We start from the raw sequence: 19,820 nt of genomic DNA, 5'->3' as shown, positions 1-19,820 counted from the left end.
GATGACGTGTTGAAGGCTGTGAAGAAAATGTCGTAGTTTCTCCACTCCAGGAAAGTACTGGACGACGAAGGGTATTCTGTCGGTTGTGTCCCGTGTTTGTCTTCTTGAAGATATCGGTGCGGTTTTTTGCTGTGGCGCGTTGGAACTGTTGATCGATGAGTCGAGCATCATATCCCGTTCGTACGACGGCATCTTTCAATGTCTGTAGATGTCTGTTACGCTCCTCCTCGTCTGAGCAGATCCTGTGTATACGGAGAGCTTGTCCATAGGGAATGGCTTCTTTAATGTGTTTAGGGTGAAAGCTGGAGAAGTGGAGCATTGTGAGGTTATCCGTGGGCTTGCGGTAAAGTGAAGTGCTGAGGTGACCGTCCTTGATGGAGACGAGTGTGTCCAAGAATGCAACTGATTTTGGAGAGTAGTCCATGGTGAGTCTGATGGTTGGCTGGAACTTATTGATGTCATCATGTAGTTGTTTCAGTGATTTTTCGCCGTGGGTCCAAAGGAAAAAAAATGTCATCGATGTATCTGGTGTATAACATCGGTTGAAGGTCCCGTGCGGTGAGTAGGTCTTGTTCAAACTTGTGCATGAAGATGTTGGCGTATTGGGGTGCGAATTTGGTCCCTATGGCTGTTCCGTGCGTCTGGATGAAGAACTTGTTGTCGAAGGTGAAGACGTTGTGGTCCAGAATTAAGTGGATGAGTTGCAGAATTGCGTCTGGAGATTGGCAGTTGTCAGTGTTGAGTACTGAGGCTGTTGCAGCAATGCCGTCGTCATGGGGATGCTGGTGTAGAGTGCCGAGACGTCCATTGTGACGAGGAATGTTCCTGGTTCAATTGGTCCATGGGTGCTGAGTTTCTGTAGGAAGTCCGTCGTATCACGACAGAAGCTGGGCGTACCTTGTACGATAGGTTTCAAGATGCCCTCGATGTAGCCAGAGAGGTTCTCACACAGGGTCCCATTGCCTGAAACGATAGGATGGCCTGGTGTGTTGGCCTTGTGTATTTTCAGGAGGCAGTAGAGATCGCCAATGCGGGGAGTACGTGGGATGAGAGCATCTCCACATCATGACTAGATCAGGGAAGGTAAGCTTTCACAGGCAATTTTAAAACTGCAGCCTGTGCTACTTCATGCAGGCAGCACCATGAGCTTTTATTTATTTTGCGATTGGTTTGCTGAAAGCTGCAACTAAAGACAAGTGAGTAGTAAAATTCTGATGTGATTGGAGGCATCATCAAAAATGATGCTCTGCTGCAGGGGGCAGATTTCTATTAATAAAAATAACCCTTGACTATTAGTCATAGAGTCATAGAGTTTTGCAGCACATAAAAGAGGTCCTTCAGCCCATCATGTCTGCACCAGCCCATCAAGCACCTATCTATTCTAATCTCATTTTCCAGCACTTGGTCAATAGTCTTGGAATACTATGATATTTTACGTGCTCATCTAAATACTTCTTAAATGTGGTGAAGGTGCCTTTACCACCATTTCCGGCAGTGAGTTCCAGATTACAACCACCCTCTGGGGAAAAGTTTTTCCTCAAATCCCCTCTAAATCACCTGCTCCTTACCTTAAATATATGCCCGTTGGTTCTTGACCCCTCTTCTAAGGGGAACATTTTCTTCCGATCTACCCTATCTAAGTCTCTCACAATTTTGTACCCCTCTGTGAGGACCCCCTCAGCCTTCTCTGCTCTAAGGAAAACAACCCCAGCCTAATCAGCCTCTCTTTACAGTTCAGCCCAGGCAACATCCTGATGAATTTCCTCTGCATCCTTTCTAGTGCAATCACTTCCCTCCTACAGTGTTGCGACCAGAACTGCACACAGTACTCAAGCTGTGGCCTAACGGGAATTTTATACAGCTTCATCATAACTTCCCTGCTCTTATATTCCATGCCTCGGCTCATAAAGGCAAGCATCCCATACACCTTCTTCACTACCTTATCTACCTGTCCTGCTGTCGTCAGTAATCTTTGGACATGCACCCCAAGGTTCCTCTGATCTTCTGTGCTTCCTAGCGTCTCACTGTTCATTGTGTATTCCCTTGCTTTGTTAGGCCTTCTAAAATGCATCATCTCACACATTTCAGGGTTAAATTCCATTTGCCACTGTTCTGCCCATCTGACAAGAACATCTACATCACCCTGTAATCTAAGGCTGTTCTTCCTCACTATTTACCACAATTTTCCCGTCATCTGCAAACTTACTGATCATACCCCCCACATTTCCATCTACATCATTAATGTACACTACAAACAGCAAAGGGCCCAATACCGATCCCTGCAGTACATCACTGGATACAGGCTTCCAGTCACAAAACAACCTATGACCATTATCCTCTGCCTCCTGCCAGTAAGCCAATTTTGGATCCAATTTGCCCTGGATCCCATTGGGCTCTTCCCTTCTTGGTCAGCCTCCCATGTGGAATCTTTTTCAAAGCCTTACTGAATTTCATGCAGATTACATCAACTGCACTACCCTCACCTACTCACCTCGGCACTCCCTTGAAAAATTCAATTAAATTTGTCCTCTCCATGACAAAGCCATGCTGATATCCTTGATTAATTCTTATCTCTCCAAGTAGAAATTAATTCCGTTCCTCAGAAGTGTTTCTAATAATTTTCCTACCACTGATGTTAGACTCACTGGCCTGTAATTACCTGTTTTTTCACTACTTCCCTTCTTGAACAATGGAACCACATTAGCTGTCCTCTGGACCCTCTCTTGTGGCCAGAGAGGATTTGAAAGTTAGCATCTGAGCCCCTGTAATCTCCTCTCTTGCCTCACCCAGCAGCCTAGGACATATTTCATCTGGGCCTGGGGATTTATCCACTTTTAAGCTCACTAAAACCACTAACACCTCCTCCCTCTCAATACTAATCTGTTCAGTTATATCACAGTTCCGCTTCCTGCTTTCTATACCTACATTATCCTTCTCCATAGTGAACACAGATGCAAAATATTCAGTTAATACCTCACTTATGTCTTTCGGCTCCACACACAGATTGCCCCTTTGGTTCATAATGGTCCCTACTCTTTCCCTGGTTACCCACTCGCCCTTAATATATTTATAAAACACCTCGGGGTTTCCCTTTATTTTGCCCACCAATGTTTTTCATGCCCCCTCTTCGCTGTCCTAGTTTTCTTTTTAAGTACCCCCTACACTTTCTATACTCCTTTGGATCATCCGCTGTTTTGAGTCCCTGAATCTGCCACAAGCCTCCCATTTTTTCTCATCCAAAGCTGTATATTCCCTGACATCCAGGGTTCTCTGGACTGAGTACTCACCCTTTACCTTTACGGGAACACATTGGCTTTGTACTCTCTCTATTTACTTTTTGAATGACTCCCACTGCTCTGCTATGGATCTTCCTACAAGTAGCTGCACCCAGTCCACTTTTGCCAGATTCTGTCTTATCCTATTAAAATCAGCCTTTCCCCAATTCAGAAACCTTTAAGAATTCCACGCCCTAGAAGCCTTTCAGACTTTGCCTCTCCCAATCAATGTTGGTGAAGTTGAAATCCCGTACTATTATTACCCTATTATTTTTACACTTCTCTGAGATTTGTCTACATATCTGCTCTTCTATCTGTCCCTGAATGTTTGGGGGCCTATAGTACTGTCCACCCATATGGCCTCAATTGAAGAGCCTGCTAAGATATCATCCCTCCTCACTGCATTATTGATGCCTGAATCAATATCCCATCTTACCTGAAGATTCTATACCCCAGAATATTGAGCTGCCAGTCCTGCCCCTCCATCAACGATGTCTCTGTGTTAGCAATAATACCATACTCCCAGGTGTTAATCATCACTCTAGTTTATCTGCCGTACCCATAAGACTCTTTGCATTAAAATAAATGCTATCCAGCCTTGCCATATCCCCATGTGTTTTGCGGCACGGTGGCACAGTGGTTAGCACTGCTGCCTCACAGCACCAGGGGCCAAAGTTCAATTTCAGCCTTGGTGACTCTGTGTGTGGAGGTTTCACATTCTCCCCGTGTCTGCATAGGTTTCCTCCTGGTACTCCGGTTTCCTCCCACAATCCAAAGATGTGCAGGTTAGGTGGATTGGCCATGCTAAATTGCCTCTTAGTATCCAGGGATGTACAAGTTAGGTTCGGGGCAGTGGGGCCTGGGTAGAGTGATCTTTCAAATGTTCGGTGCAGACTTAATGGGCCAAATGGCCTCCTTCTGCACCGTCGGTATTCTATGATTCTGTAGGTTGTAGCCATCTGGGATGGCCACTTTCAGCATATAAAATGGACACTCGCAGAGCATACAGGGAAAAATGGACAATACAAAGTAACAAGCAGGCACAGGACCTGAATGTGTATTTAGAAGACAGACTGCAGACAGAACCGAAACTCTTGGCCAATTTGCACATTGATGGCCCATCTCCGATAAACAAAGGACTAGTGCTCAGGTAGCCGATACCGTCCCAGACATTCCGGCGCCACTACCTCAGCAAGAAGATACAAACAAAGCAAGGCCAACGCCCAGCCATCAAGGCACCCGCTCCTTTATTGGCTCAGATCGATGGCGGTGATCGATAAGCTGCCCAATTGATTGGGACCAAGTTTAAGGCCCGCCTAAAAGTGCACAAAGCCCCCCCCCAGAGCATAAGAAGGAACCTCACCATGTGTTCGCTCTCTTGGATTCGGCTCTCAACTGGAGAGACTCCTCCACCTGCACGACCAGATGCAAGTAAGTTCAAGTTCAACGCTCGCTACCAGACGGACGACCATAGCTATACTCCTGCTACCTCTTCGAATCCAACAGCCTCAGATCCGAACAACGGCCACTGTTCCTCTGACCTAAGAGGGCACCCGAAGTTAAGTATAGGTGTTAGTGATAGGCATAGTTTAGCCTGTAGTGTTATTGTGCATGAGTAAATTATACTGTGTGTAAATAAAATACCATTGACTTTGAACAAACTAACTGGTGTATTGGCTCTTTGATTGGTATTCGGTTGAACCTTGTGGCGGTATCAAGAGATACCTGGCAACTCTGAAAGCATATTCATAATTAAGGTTAAGAAAGGCGACCTTATTAACCACCATACTTATAGCCATTAAAAGATAGCAACATTACTGGCGACTCTGGTGGGACTCGACCCAGAAGTGACTTTGTCACTCTGAGAGAACCCAACTTTGAATTAGAAATCCAATTGGAAAAATTAAAATCCACAAGCGTAAGACCAGTATCGATCAAACCTCCAAGATTCAGAAGTGTGTAATTTACATGCATACAAACAAGGGATATAAGGTAATCTCGATAGATTTTGTTGCGTAAAACTGTCGGGGGTTTTGTAGACCGGAAAATAGCTTAAGCCGTACCCGTGTTTGCATCACCGCTTTATTCCCCCATGTTCCAAATTTACGGTAGAAACCCAGAGATTACAGTAGAGATGGCATTGAAGGCAATGGAACGCCTTATGCACCCCAAGGAATTCGAGGTCACAGCGACCAATAGAGCAGAGCAGTGTCCCATATGGGAAGAGGAGATTCGGAAGTATCTAAAATTTTGCGTAAATGAGGAAACAGGTCCCGGAAGTATAGGACATTTAGGACATATAGGGATAACCTGACCGAGATCCATAAAGGGAGTTTAGGAAAAGTTTGTAAGCCGAAGGCAATCGTGTCCTGCTTGGCACAATTTTGAGGCACAGAGGAGGTCGTGAAGACGCTCCGCAGAGAGATTCGAGACAGAGAGAAGAATAGTGAGGGAGACGTCACCGAATGCGAGAAAGTTAATAAGCAACTCAGAGCAGTTAGCAGCGAAGGACAAGGAGATGGTTGATGTCAAACGGGCATACCAATCTTGTCTCGCTCACCTAAGCAGCTTTCAGTCCCAGTACGATAAGGCTTACCAAGACACGCAACGCGCAGTATTGGTAAGAGAAGAGGCAGAACTTCAAGTTGAACAATTAAAGATGCAATGTCAGGATTTAAAGGCAGCCCTACGAGCACTACACAGTTCCACCACGGAACAAAGGCAGAGTTCAGTGGACCACGCCAAATGCCGAAAACAAATTGCAGACCTGCAATCCCTGCTCTCAGTACAAAATGGTTTCCAAGATACATTTGGACCCCAGCTAGATCAGGAAAATGGGCCCGATTGGCAGGAGCTAAATGAAACTGCCCATCGCTATGTGCATGGAGCGTGTACTCAAGATAAAACCCAGAAAAGGAAAGCACCCCAACCCCCGACTGCACAGGTAGTGCACAATCCCATGAACCCTGTCACACACAGCCCAGGGCCACAACAAACGGAGACCCCGATTTTCTGTACACCACCCCATTAACCGTCACCCAATTAAGGGACGCGTGTGACCAATCAAACCGTTCCAACCCACATCGGACCCACACCATTATTTTGCGAGAGTTAAGCAACAGGCGAGACCATGTACGGCCTGAACAAAAAAGAGCAAGTTAAGCTCACAGTTTTGAGCCTCGACCCCTCAGTCGTGGCAGCCCTTCCCGACCCACAAAATGGGAGGCACCCTCAAGGAAATGCATGCAGCGAACCTAGATGCGATCGGCTACAATAAGGGAGATCCCGTAGAAGGACTCAATAAATGCAGACAGAAAAAAACCGAGCACCCAACAGCGTTTACTGGACACCTTTGGACCCACTTTTCCACAGTATTTGGAGAGTTAGTCCGCGCCCATTTGACACCAGAAAATGTGGCCAAATGGACTTGTATCATAGTCTCCCACGTGACCGAAGCAGGACAGAGAGCTTGCGCCAATTATGACCTCTCAGACGACACTCATAATGAGAAATGGGTATTAAAGAGATTATCCCGAGCTTGGGAACAGTCCCTTCAGGGAACGTCAGATAAAGGAAAAGTAGAGGAAGAGCAGGCAGATGCTAACATGCATCCAGTCAGGATACATCAAAACCCCGCATGGGTAAACGAGGGAAGAAACAGCCCACAGCAGCCTAAATCACAAGAATGTTATAATTGTAGACAGTTAGGACATTACGCCCGAGAGTGCAATGCCCCCCAGAAACAGCAGGCAAATGGCCCAAATAAGAACAAAGCCAAGCCCATTCACAGTGTTAGCGCCCGTTCCGAGAATGCAGACATGAACTGTACCGATTGACGGTGTTCGGACTCCCCAACTTGGGTCTGCGACACCCTTTGGGACAAGTCCGGAAGGCCGGTAGTAGCAGGCACAGTCCAGGGACACCCGTAGAATTTCTTTGGGACACAGGAGGGTCCCGTACCATGTTAAATCCCTCCACAATGTTCCAACGGGATACATGGCCCACCACAGATACCATTACCCTTAGCGGCTTCACAGGACACTTACAGCAGAGACACATTACGGCCCCTGTGGCTATTCAGATAGGAAACATTAAGACAAAACACCCCGTTGTTCTAGTAGATCTATCCCAGACAGCCGAACACATTTTGGGGATAGATTTCATGAGCTCCCACAATCTTTTGTTCGACCCTGTGAATAGATGTGTGTGGAGAATGGCAAAGGCAGCACGAGCCCCCGCCACGCTCACAGTTGGAGACTACGCACACAGGATTAGCGCAGTAGGAGACATCTGGTTTGATCCATGAACCATTAGTCAAGACAAAGAAGTTAGAGACATTTTACTGAAACACAAAGCATCTTTTGCCCAGCACAAGCACGACGGCGGCAGGATCGCAGGTTTAGTTAACATCACAGGTCCCGATCCTAAACCCCAGAAACAGTACGGTTTCCCCCAACAAGCAGAGGGAGAAATTGCAAAAGTCATCCAAAGTTTACTTGACCAAGGCGTACTTCGTTCAGTAGCCTCAACTAACAATGCCCCAATTTGGCCCGTAAGGAAACCCGATGGCTCATGGCGACTGACCATCGATTATAGGGAACTAAACAAAGTGACCCCATTAGCAGCCCCCACCGTGGCCACGAGTTCCGAGACAATGTTAAAACAACAGGCCATTAAAAGATAGCAACAGGTACTCTATGCTTATCTTCGCTCTGCCTTCCGGACTGACTTGTTTTTTCTTCTATATTTGGCTGTGCATCACCACCCACTGTATCTCTACCCTGCATCCCATCTCCCTGCCAAATTAGTTTAAATTCCGCTCCCCCCCAAACAGGTCTCCTCGCAAGGATGTTAGTCCCATTCCAGTTTCGGTGCAAACCAGCTCTTCAGCCACGCATTCATCTGCTCTTTCAACCCGTTGTTGAAAGTCAGCCTTTGATCAGCTTCTAATGCCCTTTATGGAAGTCAATTCCACATCGGAATAACTTGTCATATTGAAAACAAATCTCCTCATTTCCCATTGGATTTTGTTCACCAAGTATCTGTATCTAGTTCCCCCACTTTTGTCAGTGCATGTTCACAACCACGTGTAGAATGCAAATGAGGGAAGCCGGTTAGACTGGTGAAGACGTTTGTGCTGTGGGTGAGCATTGACATGCGCTGCTCAGGGCAAATTGCCCTTTTCCATATTTTAGACTGAATGTGAAGTTAAAACTATGGTGCTGTGACAAATGAAGGTTTTGTGCTCTTGTAACATGTTGTTCTTCCTATTCACAGGTCCACAACAACCAAAGAAGGTGAGCGGGGACATACAATGAGCACTGAGGAGGGCACCGAGCAATGAGGGGAACAGGATTATTGAGCAGGAGAAGGAGGCCACAGCGGAGGGAAAAGGAAGAAGCCCTGCAGCTAGTCTGTGCACAACAAGGACCACGGGCATTGTAATAATGATCAGATAATGGGTGGAATTCGCCCATCCGAGGACTACCTCCTGAGGCAGGGGCAGGAACATGGGCGTGTTTCCCGCCGATGGGAAAACACGCCCTATCATCCATCCCTACCTCATTAATTATGCACCTGGGTATTTTGCAACGTATCCCATGGTCGATGCACCTGGATAGCCTGTAGCCCGCCATCCTATCCAGGTGCCATGTTGAACAGGCGGCCAACATCACTGACCCACTATTGAAGAATGAAGATGGACCTCCTGAAAATTAAAATGAAGGTGGCTCTCCAGGAGCACTCTGAGGCCAGAAGTTGGACCCCCTGAGAAAGAAGATGGATGTCCAGGAACATTCTGAGGCTGCAAGATGGACCTCCCCCAGCACATCAAACCTGAAAGATCCATCTGCTGTATTCAGGGTGAATTACTGATTGTACTGGACAGTATTCAGGGTGAATTACTGATTGTACTGTATGGTATTCAGGGTGAATTACTGATTGTGCTGTATGGTATTCAGGGTGAATTACTGATTGTACTGTATGGTATTCAGAGTGAATTACTGATTGTACTGTATGGTATTCAGGGTGAATTACTGATTGTGCTGTTCAGTATTCAGAGTGAATTACTGATTGTACTGTATGGTATTCAGGGTGTACTATTGATTGTACTGTATAGTATTCAGGGTGAATTACTGATTGTACTGTATGGTATTCAGGGTGAATTACTGATTGTACTGTTCAGTATTCAGAGTGAATTACTGATTGTACTGTATGGTATTCAGGGTGAATTACTGATTGTACTGTATGGTATTCAGGGTGAATTACTGATTGTACTGTATGGTATTCAGGGTGAATTACTGATTGTACTGTATGGTATTCAGAGTGAATTACTGATTGTACTGTATGGTATTCAGGCTGTACTATTGATTGTACTGTTCAGTATTCAGGGTGAATTACTGATTGTACTGTATGGTATTCAGAGTGAATTACTGATTGTAGTGTACCGTATTCAGGATGAATTACTGATTGTACTGTACAGTATTCAGGGTGAATTACTGATTGCACTCTACAGTATTCAGGGTGAATTACTGATTGTGCTGTACGGTATTCAGGGTGAATTACTGGTTATAGTGTTCAGTATTCAGGGTGAATTACTGATTGTGCTGTACAGTATTCAGGGTGACTTACTGGTTGTACTGTACTGTATTCAGGGTGAATTTCTGATTGTACTCTACAGCATTCAGGGAGAATTACTGATTGTACTGTTCAGTATTCAGGGTGGTAGGGTGGCAAAGATTAGTGGGAGACTAGAGGACTGGGAACTCTTTAGGGGGCAACAGAAAACTACTAAAAAAGCTATTAAGAAGAGTAAGATAGATTATGAGAGTAAACTTGTTCAGAATATAAAAACAGATAGTAAAAGTTTCCACAAACATATAACACAAAAAAGAGTGGCTCAGGTAAATATTGGTCCTTTAGAGGATGAGAAGGGAGATTTAATAATGGGAGATGAGGAAATGGCTGAGGAACTGAACAGGTTTTTTGGGACGGTCTTCAGAGTGAAAGACACAAATAACATGCCAGTGATTGATAGAAATGAGGCTATGACAGGTGAGGACCTTGAGAGGATTGTTATCACTAAGGAGGTAGTGATGGGCAAGCTAATGGGGCTAAAGGTAGACAAGTCTCCTGGCCCTGATGGAATGCATCCCAGAGTGCTAAAAGAGATGGCTAGAGAAATTGCAAATGCACTAGTGATAATTTACCAAAATTCACTAGACTCTGGGGTGGTCCCGGCGGATTGGAAATTGGCAAACGTGACAACACTGTTTAAAAAAGGGAGGTAGGCAGAAAGTGGGTAATTATAGGCCAGTGAGCTTAACTTCGGTAGTAGGGAAGATGCTGGAATCTATCATCAAGGAAGAAATAGCGGGGTATCTGGATGGAAATTGTCCCATTGGGCAGACGCAGCATGGGTTCATAAAGGGCAGGTCGTGCCTAACTAATTTAGTGGAATTTTTTGAGGACATTACCAGTGCAGTAGATAATGGGAAGCCAATGGATGTGGTATATCTGGATTTCCAGAAAGCCTTTGCCAAGGTGCCACACAAAAGGTTGCTGCATAAGATAAAGATGCATGGCATTAAGGGGAAAGCAGTAGCATGGATAGAGGATTGGTTAATTAATAGAAAGCAAAGAGTGGGGATTAATGGGTGTTTCTCTCGTTGGCAATCAGTAGCTAGTGGTGTCCCTCAGGGATCAGTGTTGGGCCCACAATTGTTCACAATTTACATCGATGATTTGGAGTTGGGGACCAAGTGCAAGGTGTCCAAGTTTTCAGACGACACTATGATGAGTGGCAAAGCAAAAAGTGCAGAGGATACTGGAAGTCTGCAGAGGGATTTGGATAGGCTAAGTGAATGGGCTGGGGTCCGGCAGATGGAATACAATGTTGACAAATGTGAGGTTATCCATTTTGGTAGGAATAACAGCAAAAGGGATTATTATTTAAATGATAAAATATTAAAACATGCTGCTGTGCAGAGAGACCTGGGTGTGCTAGTGCATGAGTCGCAAAAAGTTGGTTTACAGGTGCAACAGGCGATTAAGAAGGCAAATGGAATTTTGTCCTTCATTGCTAGAGGAGTGGAGTTTAAGACTAGGGAGGTTCTGCTGCAATTGTATAAGGTGTTAGTGAGGCCACACCTGGAGTATTGTGTTTTAGTCTCCTTACTTGAGAAAGGAGGTACTGGCACTGGAGGGTGTGCAGAGGAGATTCACTCGGTTAATCCCAGAGCTGAAGGGGTTGGATTACAAGGAGAGGTTGAGTAGACTGGGACTGTACTCATTGGAATTTAGAAGGATGATGGGGGATCTTATAGAAACATATAAAATTATGAAGGGAATAGATAGGATAGATGCGAGCAGGTTGTTTCCACTGGCGGGTGAAAGCAGAACATAGCCTCAAAATAAGGGGAAGTAGATTTAGGACTGAGTTTAGGAGGAGCTTCTTCACCCAAAGGGTTGTGAATCTATGGAATTCCTTGCCCAGTGAAGCAGTAGAGGCTCCTTCATTAAATGTTTTTAAGATAAAGATAGATCGTTTTTTGAAGAATAAAGGGATTAAGGGTTATGGTGTTCGGGCCGGAAAGTGGAGCTGAGTCCACAAAAGATCAGCCATGATCTCATTGAATGGCGGAGCAGGCTCAAGGGGCCAGATGGCCTACTCCTGCTCCTAGTTCTTATGTTCTTATGTTCTTATGACTTACTGATTGTGCTCTAGAGTATTGAGGGTGAATTATTTTCCAATTTGTCACTCATTTTGTTGCTGCGGGTTTGCAATTTCAAGCTTTTAAATTTATTGGGCGGGATTCTCTGATCCTGAGGCTAAATGTTGACGGGGGATGCGCGCATGAGCAGTGGGTCCGGCACGAACTCGCGTATGCGCAGTCCCACCGGTGCGGTTTCCACACATGCGCGGTGTCACCCTTGTCTGTGCCAGCCCCAATCCAACCTGGGGCAGGAGTATAGGGGCCAGCGTGGAATAAAGGAGGCCGGGACACAGAGAGGCCGGCCCGCCGATCGGTGGGCCCCGATCACGGGCCAGGCCACACCGGAGGCCGCCCCCCGGTGTCAGATCCCCCCCCCCCCCCCCCCCCACAGGCCGCCAACCGACCCTTCAACGCCGAGGTCCTGCCAGCTCAGAGCAGGTTAGAATGGTGCCGGAAGGACTCGTTTTTGTTTTACACCCGCTCGGCCCATTAGGGCCGGATAATCGCGTAGAGCGGCCCCCGACCGGCGTCGCGCTGGCCATGCCCCCCCCCCCAATGGCGCTGATTCTCTGCTCTGCAGAGAATCGCCTCCGGTCGTCGGGGCGGCGTGGCGCGGTTCGCGCGGCCCTCCGGCGATTCTCCGACCCCGCCCGCCCATTGTATCTGAATGAGTTCATTTTAATATTCTGATATGTTTCTTTCTAGTACAACAATGTCGTGTCTGGTATGGAAACTACCTACAGTATTGCAAAAGTGTGCCGCACTAATAAGACTTGTCACCCTCTGGAACCTGGTAAGTCACGGGCCAGAATGGAATATCTTCATCCATTTTTTATGTTCCAAAAAGTACCATTCATTCAGAAGAGGTTATGCAATATCCTTCACACTACTGTGAAAATGTACAACATTCTGCACCAGTGACTGGCTGCGTAATGTTTTGCCGAACAGATCTTCCCATCCTCTCTCATCTGCTCTCGTATGTTTGCTCTGTGTTCTGATATGTGAGGTATGGACATGGGAGTTAAGGACAGGAGTAGGCCACTCGACCACTCGCCGCCTCAAGCCTGTTCTGCCATTCAATACGATCATGGTTGATCTGACTGTAAACTCCTGCCTACCCCGATAATCTTTCAATACCCTTTATTTATCTATCTAGCTCTGCGTTGAAAACATTCAAATACTCTGCTTCCACTGTTCTTTGAGGAAGAGAGCTCCAGCGACTCACAACCCTCTGCGAGAAAAAAAAAATCTCCTCATCTCTGTCTCAAAGCAGCGTCCCCTTGTTTTTAAACAGTGGTCCCCCTAGTTCTAGATTCTCCAACAAGAGGAAATGTTGTCTCTACATCCACTCTGTCAATACCCCCCAGGATCTTAAAAGGATTCGATCAAGTCGCTCCTTACTCTTCTAAACTCCTGCAGATTTAAACCCAGCCTGTGCAAACTTTCCTCAAAAGACAACCCATCCATTCCTGGTATTAGTCTGGCAAACCTTCTCTGAACTGCTTTGATGCATCTTTCCTTAAATAAGGAAACCAATACTGTACACCGTACTCGAGATGTGGTCTCACCAGTATCCTGTATAACTGAACCTTAATCGCCCTACTTTTACATTCCATTCCATTCACAATAAATGATAACAGCCTGTTAGCTTTCCTAATTATTGTTGTGCCCGCATTCTTGCATTTTGCGATTCATACTCTAGTGTACCCAGATCCCTCTGCAACTCAGAGCTCTGCAATCTCTCACCATTTAGATAATAAGCTTATTTTTTTATTGCACTGAATCAAAGTAACTTCTCGGGCGAGATTCTCCGACCCCCCGCTGGGTGGGGGCGGGAATCGCGCCACGCTGGTTGGCGGGCCCCCCCCCCCCGGCTATTCTCCGGCCCGGATGGGCCAAAGTCCCGCTGCTGGAATGCCTGTCCTGCTGGCGAGAATCAAACCACCTCTCTTACCGGCGGGACAAGGCGGCGCGGGCGGGCTCCGGGGTCCTGGGGGGGGCACGGGGCGATCTGGCCCCGGGGGGTGCCCCCACGGTGGCCTGGCCCGCGATCGGGGCCCACCGATCCTCGGGCGGGCCTGTGCCATGGGGGCACTCTTTTCCTTCCACCTTCGCCACGGTCTCCACCATGGCGGATGCAGAAGAGATTCCCTCCACTGCGCATGCGCGGGGATGCCGTGAGCGGCCGCTGACGCTCCCGCGCGTGCGACGCCCGGAGATGTCATTTCCGCGCCAGCATTCGGTCCATCTCTCGTTGGAAGACCGAGACCCCATTTGTGACACCGAAGGGAACCTTAAGGAAGTGGTAGAGCCACCCATCTGCTTCAAAGGCAGTGTATTTGCGGTCGCTAGGGCGGATGGGTAGCTGATGGTAGGCGGACTTTAGATCCACCATGGAAAAGACCTTGTATTGTGCGATCCTGTTGACCAGATCGGATATGCAGGAGAGCGGGTACGCGTCAAGCTGCGTATACCTGTTGATGGTCTGGCTATAATCGATGACCATCCTATGCTTCTCCCCGGTCTTTACAACCACTACTTGAGCTCTCCAGGGACTGTTGCTAGCCTCAAAGACACTTTCCCTCAGCAATCGCTGGACCTCCGACCTAATAAAGGTCCGGTCTTGGGCACTGTACCGTCTGCTCCTGGTGGCGACGGGTTTTCAATCCGGGGCGCGGTTCACAAACAGGGAAGGCAGATCGACCATGACGGTCACGAGGCTGCAGACAGTGAGGGGGGGTATAGGGCCGCCGAATTTAAAGGTTAAGCTTTGGAGGTTGCATTGAAAATCTAACCCTAGGAGTGTGGCAGCGCAGAGGTGGGGAAGGGCGTAGAGCCGGTAATTTTTAAACTCCCTTCCCTGGACCGTGAGGTTCGCTATGCAGAACCCCTTGATCTCCACTGAATGAGACCCGGAGGCCAGGGAGATTTTTTTGGTTAACTGGGTGAATGGGGAGAGAACAGCGCCTTACTGTGTTGGGGTGTATGAAGCTCTCCGTGTTCCCAGAGTCGATCAGACAGGATGTTTCATGCCCATTGATGAGCACGGTTGTCGTTGCAGTCGAGAGTGTTCGGGACCGAGACTGGTCCAGGGTCACCGAGGCTAGTCGTGGCAGAAGTTGGATGTTCTCCTCGGGTGGTGTGTGGTCATCTGAGTCGGGGTCCTGAGAGTCCAGCCAAGATGGCGGCGCCCACTGGTCGCACATGGCTGGGGTACACAAGATGGCGGCGTCCATCCATCACAAGTGGTGTCCGAGAGACAAGATGGCGGCGCCCGGAGGCCACACGTGGCCCTGAAGGAGGAAGATGGCGGCGCCCGCTGGCCGCACGTGGCCCGTGGAGAGGATTGTGGTGGCGGTCCTGATTCACCTCCGGAGAACGCAGCAACCGCCCGGGCCTGGCATACCGCCACAAAGTGGCCCTTTTTGCCGCATCCTTTGCAGAGGGATGAGCGGGCCGGACAGCGCTGTCGGGGGTGCTTGGTTTGTTCGCAAAAATAGCTGCGGGGTCCCCTGGGGTTCACTGGCAGCCTCGCAGAACAAGCTTGTGGGAGGATGGGGGTGCATCGAAGTCGGTCGCGTGGTGTTCCACGCTGCCCAAGAGGCTGCCGCGCGGTCGGGGACGTAAGCCCGGGCGTTTCGGGAGGCCACATCCAGGGAGCTAGCAAGGGCCCGTTCGTCCTTGAGGCCTAGTGTCTCTTTCTCCAGCAATCACTGGCGGATTTGTGAGGACAGCATACCTGCAACAAATGCGTCCCGGATCAAAATTTCTGTGTGGTCGCTGGCCGAAACTTGCGGGCATTTACAGTTCCTCCCCAACATGGTAGAACTCCTCCAGCGATTCCCCAAGGATTTTTCGCCTCGTCGCTAGTAGATGTCGGGCATAGACCTGGTTTACAGGGCGAATATAGTGTCCTTTCAGCAGATTCATTGCGGCCTCGAAATCGTCTGCGTCCTCGATGAGAGTGTAGATCTCTGGGCTCACCCTCAAGTGCAGAACTTGCATTTTCTGGTCCTCCATGGGTGTAATTGTGGCTGTCCTGAGATAGCCATTGAAACACGCCAGCCAGTGCCTGAAGGTTGCCGCTGAGTTTGCCGCGTGGGGGCTGAGTTGCAGACACTCCGGCTTGATTCGGAGCTCCATTCTTTAAAATCTAGTGTAATAAATTGATGCTCGATTAATAACTCCAGAAGCGTGATTGGGTCAATTGAAGGCTTTATTACACTAGATGTTTCCCCCAGCAGCGCAGGTACAGAAGGCAGCTGCTGGGGAGACACGTGCTCTTATACTCCACCTTACTGGGTGGAACCAGCAGGCAGGCTTAACCAATGAAAACAGTACCTCCTAAACCAATGGTCTTACAGCATTACAGGGTACCGTTATACCTCTAATACCGACTACCACAATCCACAAGCAGACAACGCCAAAAAGGACTTTTAACACTGGCTAGCCTGTTTTGAAGCGTACATCGGGTCTGCGGCAGACGAAATTCCAGAAGCACAGAAGCTCCAGATCCTTTACACGCGGCTGAGCTCCAACGTCTTTCCACTTGTCCAGGACGCGCCAACCTACGCAGAGGCCATGGCGCTACTGAAGGAAAACTACGCTCAGCGGACTAACACACTCTACGCCAGGCACCTCCTCTCCACGCGGCGTCAACTTCCCAGTAAGTCGGTGGAAGATTTCTGGCACGCCCTGCTCCCCCGAGTTAGAGACTGTGACTGTCAGGCCGTTTCGGCCACGGAACACTCAAATTTGTTAATGAGAGACGCATTTGTTATGGGCATAGGGTCTGACTACATCCGTCTGCGCCTCTTCGAGGGGGCCACGCTCGACCTCGCGGTGACGAAACAACTAGTGCTTTCGCTTACGATCGCATCACGCAACATTCAGGCCAAAGCCCCCGATCACGCGGCCCACCCCCCCTGTGCATCGTGGACCCCATCAGCGACCTTCTCAGCCAAACCCACGCATGTGCCGCGCGGCAGCCAACCAACCCTGGGGGGCCCAAATGCTACTTCTGTGGGCAGTCAAAACACCCCCAACAGTGCTGCCCGGCACGGAGCGCCCTCTACAAGGCCTGTGGCAAGAAGGGACATTTCGCTGCAGTGTGCCAGGCCCGCTCAATCGCCGCTATTGTCCCGGCACCCCCCACGTGCAGCCAGTGGGCACAGCCATCTTCCCCTCCTAGGACCACGTGCGGCCAGAGGACGCCGCCATCTTGCCCGACTCGCTCCAGGGTCCCAGGTTCGATTCCGGCTTGGGTCACTGTCTGTGCGGTGTCTGCACATCCTCCCCGTGTTTGCGTGGGTTTCCTCTGGGTGCTACGGTTTCCTCCAACAGTCCAAAGATGTGCAGGTTAGGTGGATTGGCCATGATAAATTGCCCTTAGTGTCCAAAATTGCCCTTTATGTTGGGTGGGGTTACTGGGTTATGGGGATAGGATGGAGGTGTTGACCTTGGGTAGGGTGCTCTTTCCAAGAGCTGTTGCAGACTCAATGGGCCGAATGGCCTCCTTCTGCACTGTAAATTCTTTTTCTTTAAAATGGACGCTGCCACCTTGCTTCCCCCACAACACGTGCGGCCCGTGGCGCTGCCATCTTACCCGACTCAGGACCCATGCCCGTCGGGCACCTCATCTGGCAGCTCATCGCCTGCAACCGCCAACGGCCAGCCGCATCTCGCCACGGTCATGATTGACCAGTCTCGACCCCACAACCTCGCGACTGCTTCAACCAAAGTGAAGGTCAACGGGCACGAGATCTCCTGCCTGCTGGACTCCGGGAGCACTGAGAGCTTCATTCACCCCGATACAGTAAGGCGCTGCTCCCTCGTGGTACACCCCGCTAACCAGAGAATCTCCCTGACCACCGGGTCCCATTCCGTGGCGATCCGGGGGTACTGCATCGCCACTACTGTCCAGGGCGTGGAGTTCAGCGGCTTCCGCCTCTACGTCCTCCCCAACCTCTGCGCTGCCCTGCTACTCGGCCTGGACTTCCAGTGCAACCTCAGAGCCTAACCCTGAAATTCAGCGGGCCCCTACCACCCCTTACTGTGTGCGGTCTTGCGACCCTTAAGGTCAACCCACCTTGCCTTTTTGCAAACCTAACCCCGGATTGCAAACCCGTCGCCACCAGGAGCAGCGCCCAGGACAGGACCTTCATCAGGTCAGAAGTCCAGCGGTTGCTTCGGGAAGGCATCATCGAGGCCAGGAACAGCCCCTGGATAGCCCAAGAGAAAAACAGGATGGTCGTTGACTACAGTCAGACCATCAATCGGTACACGCAGCTCGACGCGTACCTCCTCCCACGCATATCTGATATGGTCAATCAGATTGCACAGTACCGGATCTTCTCGACAGTAGACCTGAAATCGGCCTAACACCAGCTCCCCATCCGCAAGGCGGACCGCCCATACACTGCATTCGAGGCAGACGGGCGCCTTTGCCACTTTCTTAGGGTTCCCTTCGGCGTCACCAACGGGGTCTCGGTCTTCCAACGGGATTTGGACCGAATGGTTGACCGGTACGGGCTGCGGGCCACTTTCCCGTACCTGGATAACGTCACCATCTGCGGCCACGACCATCCTTGACGCCAACCTTGCCAAATTTCTCCACACCGCCACTCTCCTCAACCTCATGTATAACAAGGAGACGTGTGTGTTCAGCACGGACCTCTTAGCCATCCTCGGCTCTGTGGTCCAGAACGGAGTTCTGGGGCCCGACCCCGATCGCATGGAACTCCCCCTCCCCCACTGCCTCAAGGCCCTCAAACGTTGCCTGGGGTTCTTTTCATATTACGCCCAGTGGGTCCCAAACTATGCGGACAAGGCCCGCCCACTCATTCAATCCACTGTGTTTCCTCTGACGGCCGAGGCTCGCCAGGCCTTTAACCGTATCAAGGCACGCGGTCGACGAGACGCTCCCCTTCCAAGTCGAGAGCGATGCATCAGACGTTGCTCTGGCCGCCACCCTCAACCAGGCAGGCAGGCCCGTGGCATTCTTTTCCTGCACCCTCCATGCCTCCAAAATTCGCACTCCTCCATCGAAAAAGAGGCCCAAGCCATCGTTGAAGCTGTGCGGCATTGGAAGCATTACCTGGCCGGCAGGAGATTCACTCTCCTCACTGACCAACGATCGGTTGCCTTCATGTTTAATAACACACAGCGGGGCAAGATCAAAAATGATAAAATCTTGAGGTGGAGGATCGAGCTCTCCACCTACAATTACGAGATTTTGTATCGCGCCGGTAAGCTCAACGAGCCCCCCGATGCCCTATCCCGAGGTACATGTGCCAGCGCACAAGTGGACCGACTCCGGACCCTGTACGACAAACTCTGTCACCCAGGGGTCACACGTTTTTACCATTTCATCAAGGCCCGCAACCTGCCCTACTCCATCGAGGAAGTCAGGGCTATCACCAGAGACTGCCAGGTCTGCGCGGAATGTAAACCGTACTTCTACCGGCCAGACCGTGCGCGCCTGGTGAAGTTCTCCCGCCTCTTTGAACGCCTCAGCGTGGACTTCAAAGGGCCCCTCCCCTCCACCGACCGCAACACGTATTTTCTCAGTGTGGTCGATGAATATTCCCAATTCTCCTTTGCCGTCCCATGCCCCGACATCACGTCTGCCACCGTCTTCAAAGCCCTCAACACCATCTTCACTCTGCTCGGCTTCCCCGCCTACGTCCACAGCGACCAGGAATCCTCATTCATGAGCGATGAGCTGCGCCAGAACCTGCTCAACAGAGGCATTGCCTCGAGCAGGACGACCAGCTACAAACGGGCAGGTGGAGAGGGAGAATGGGATTGTCTGGAGGGCCGTCCAGCTGGC

The 19,820-nt window shown here is 49.6% G+C and overlaps 1 protein-coding gene and 1 pseudogene across 1 annotated transcript in view; one reads left to right on the top strand and one right to left on the bottom strand.

Annotated features, from left to right (window-relative positions):
- Positions 1-2,940, bottom strand: part of LOC140398714 (protein phosphatase EYA4 pseudogene) — a 61,717-nt pseudogene extending 58,777 nt beyond the window's left edge.
- ace (angiotensin I converting enzyme (peptidyl-dipeptidase A) 1) overlaps positions 1-19,820 on the top strand; it is a 534,228-nt gene that overhangs the window by 303,383 nt on the left and 211,025 nt on the right. Inside the window, exon 15 of the mRNA XM_072486945.1 lies at positions 12,695-12,782. Within this exon, the coding sequence (XP_072343046.1) occupies positions 12,695-12,782 (88 nt within the window). The remainder of the gene's footprint in view (positions 1-12,694; positions 12,783-19,820) is intronic.

The sequence above is a fragment of the Scyliorhinus torazame genome, chromosome 21 (genome assembly GCF_047496885.1).
Source record: "Scyliorhinus torazame isolate Kashiwa2021f chromosome 21, sScyTor2.1, whole genome shotgun sequence".
Taxonomy (NCBI): Eukaryota; Metazoa; Chordata; class Chondrichthyes; order Carcharhiniformes; family Scyliorhinidae; genus Scyliorhinus; species Scyliorhinus torazame.
Note: the sequence above shows the minus strand (reverse complement) of the source record. Positions and strands in the feature narration are given on the sequence as shown.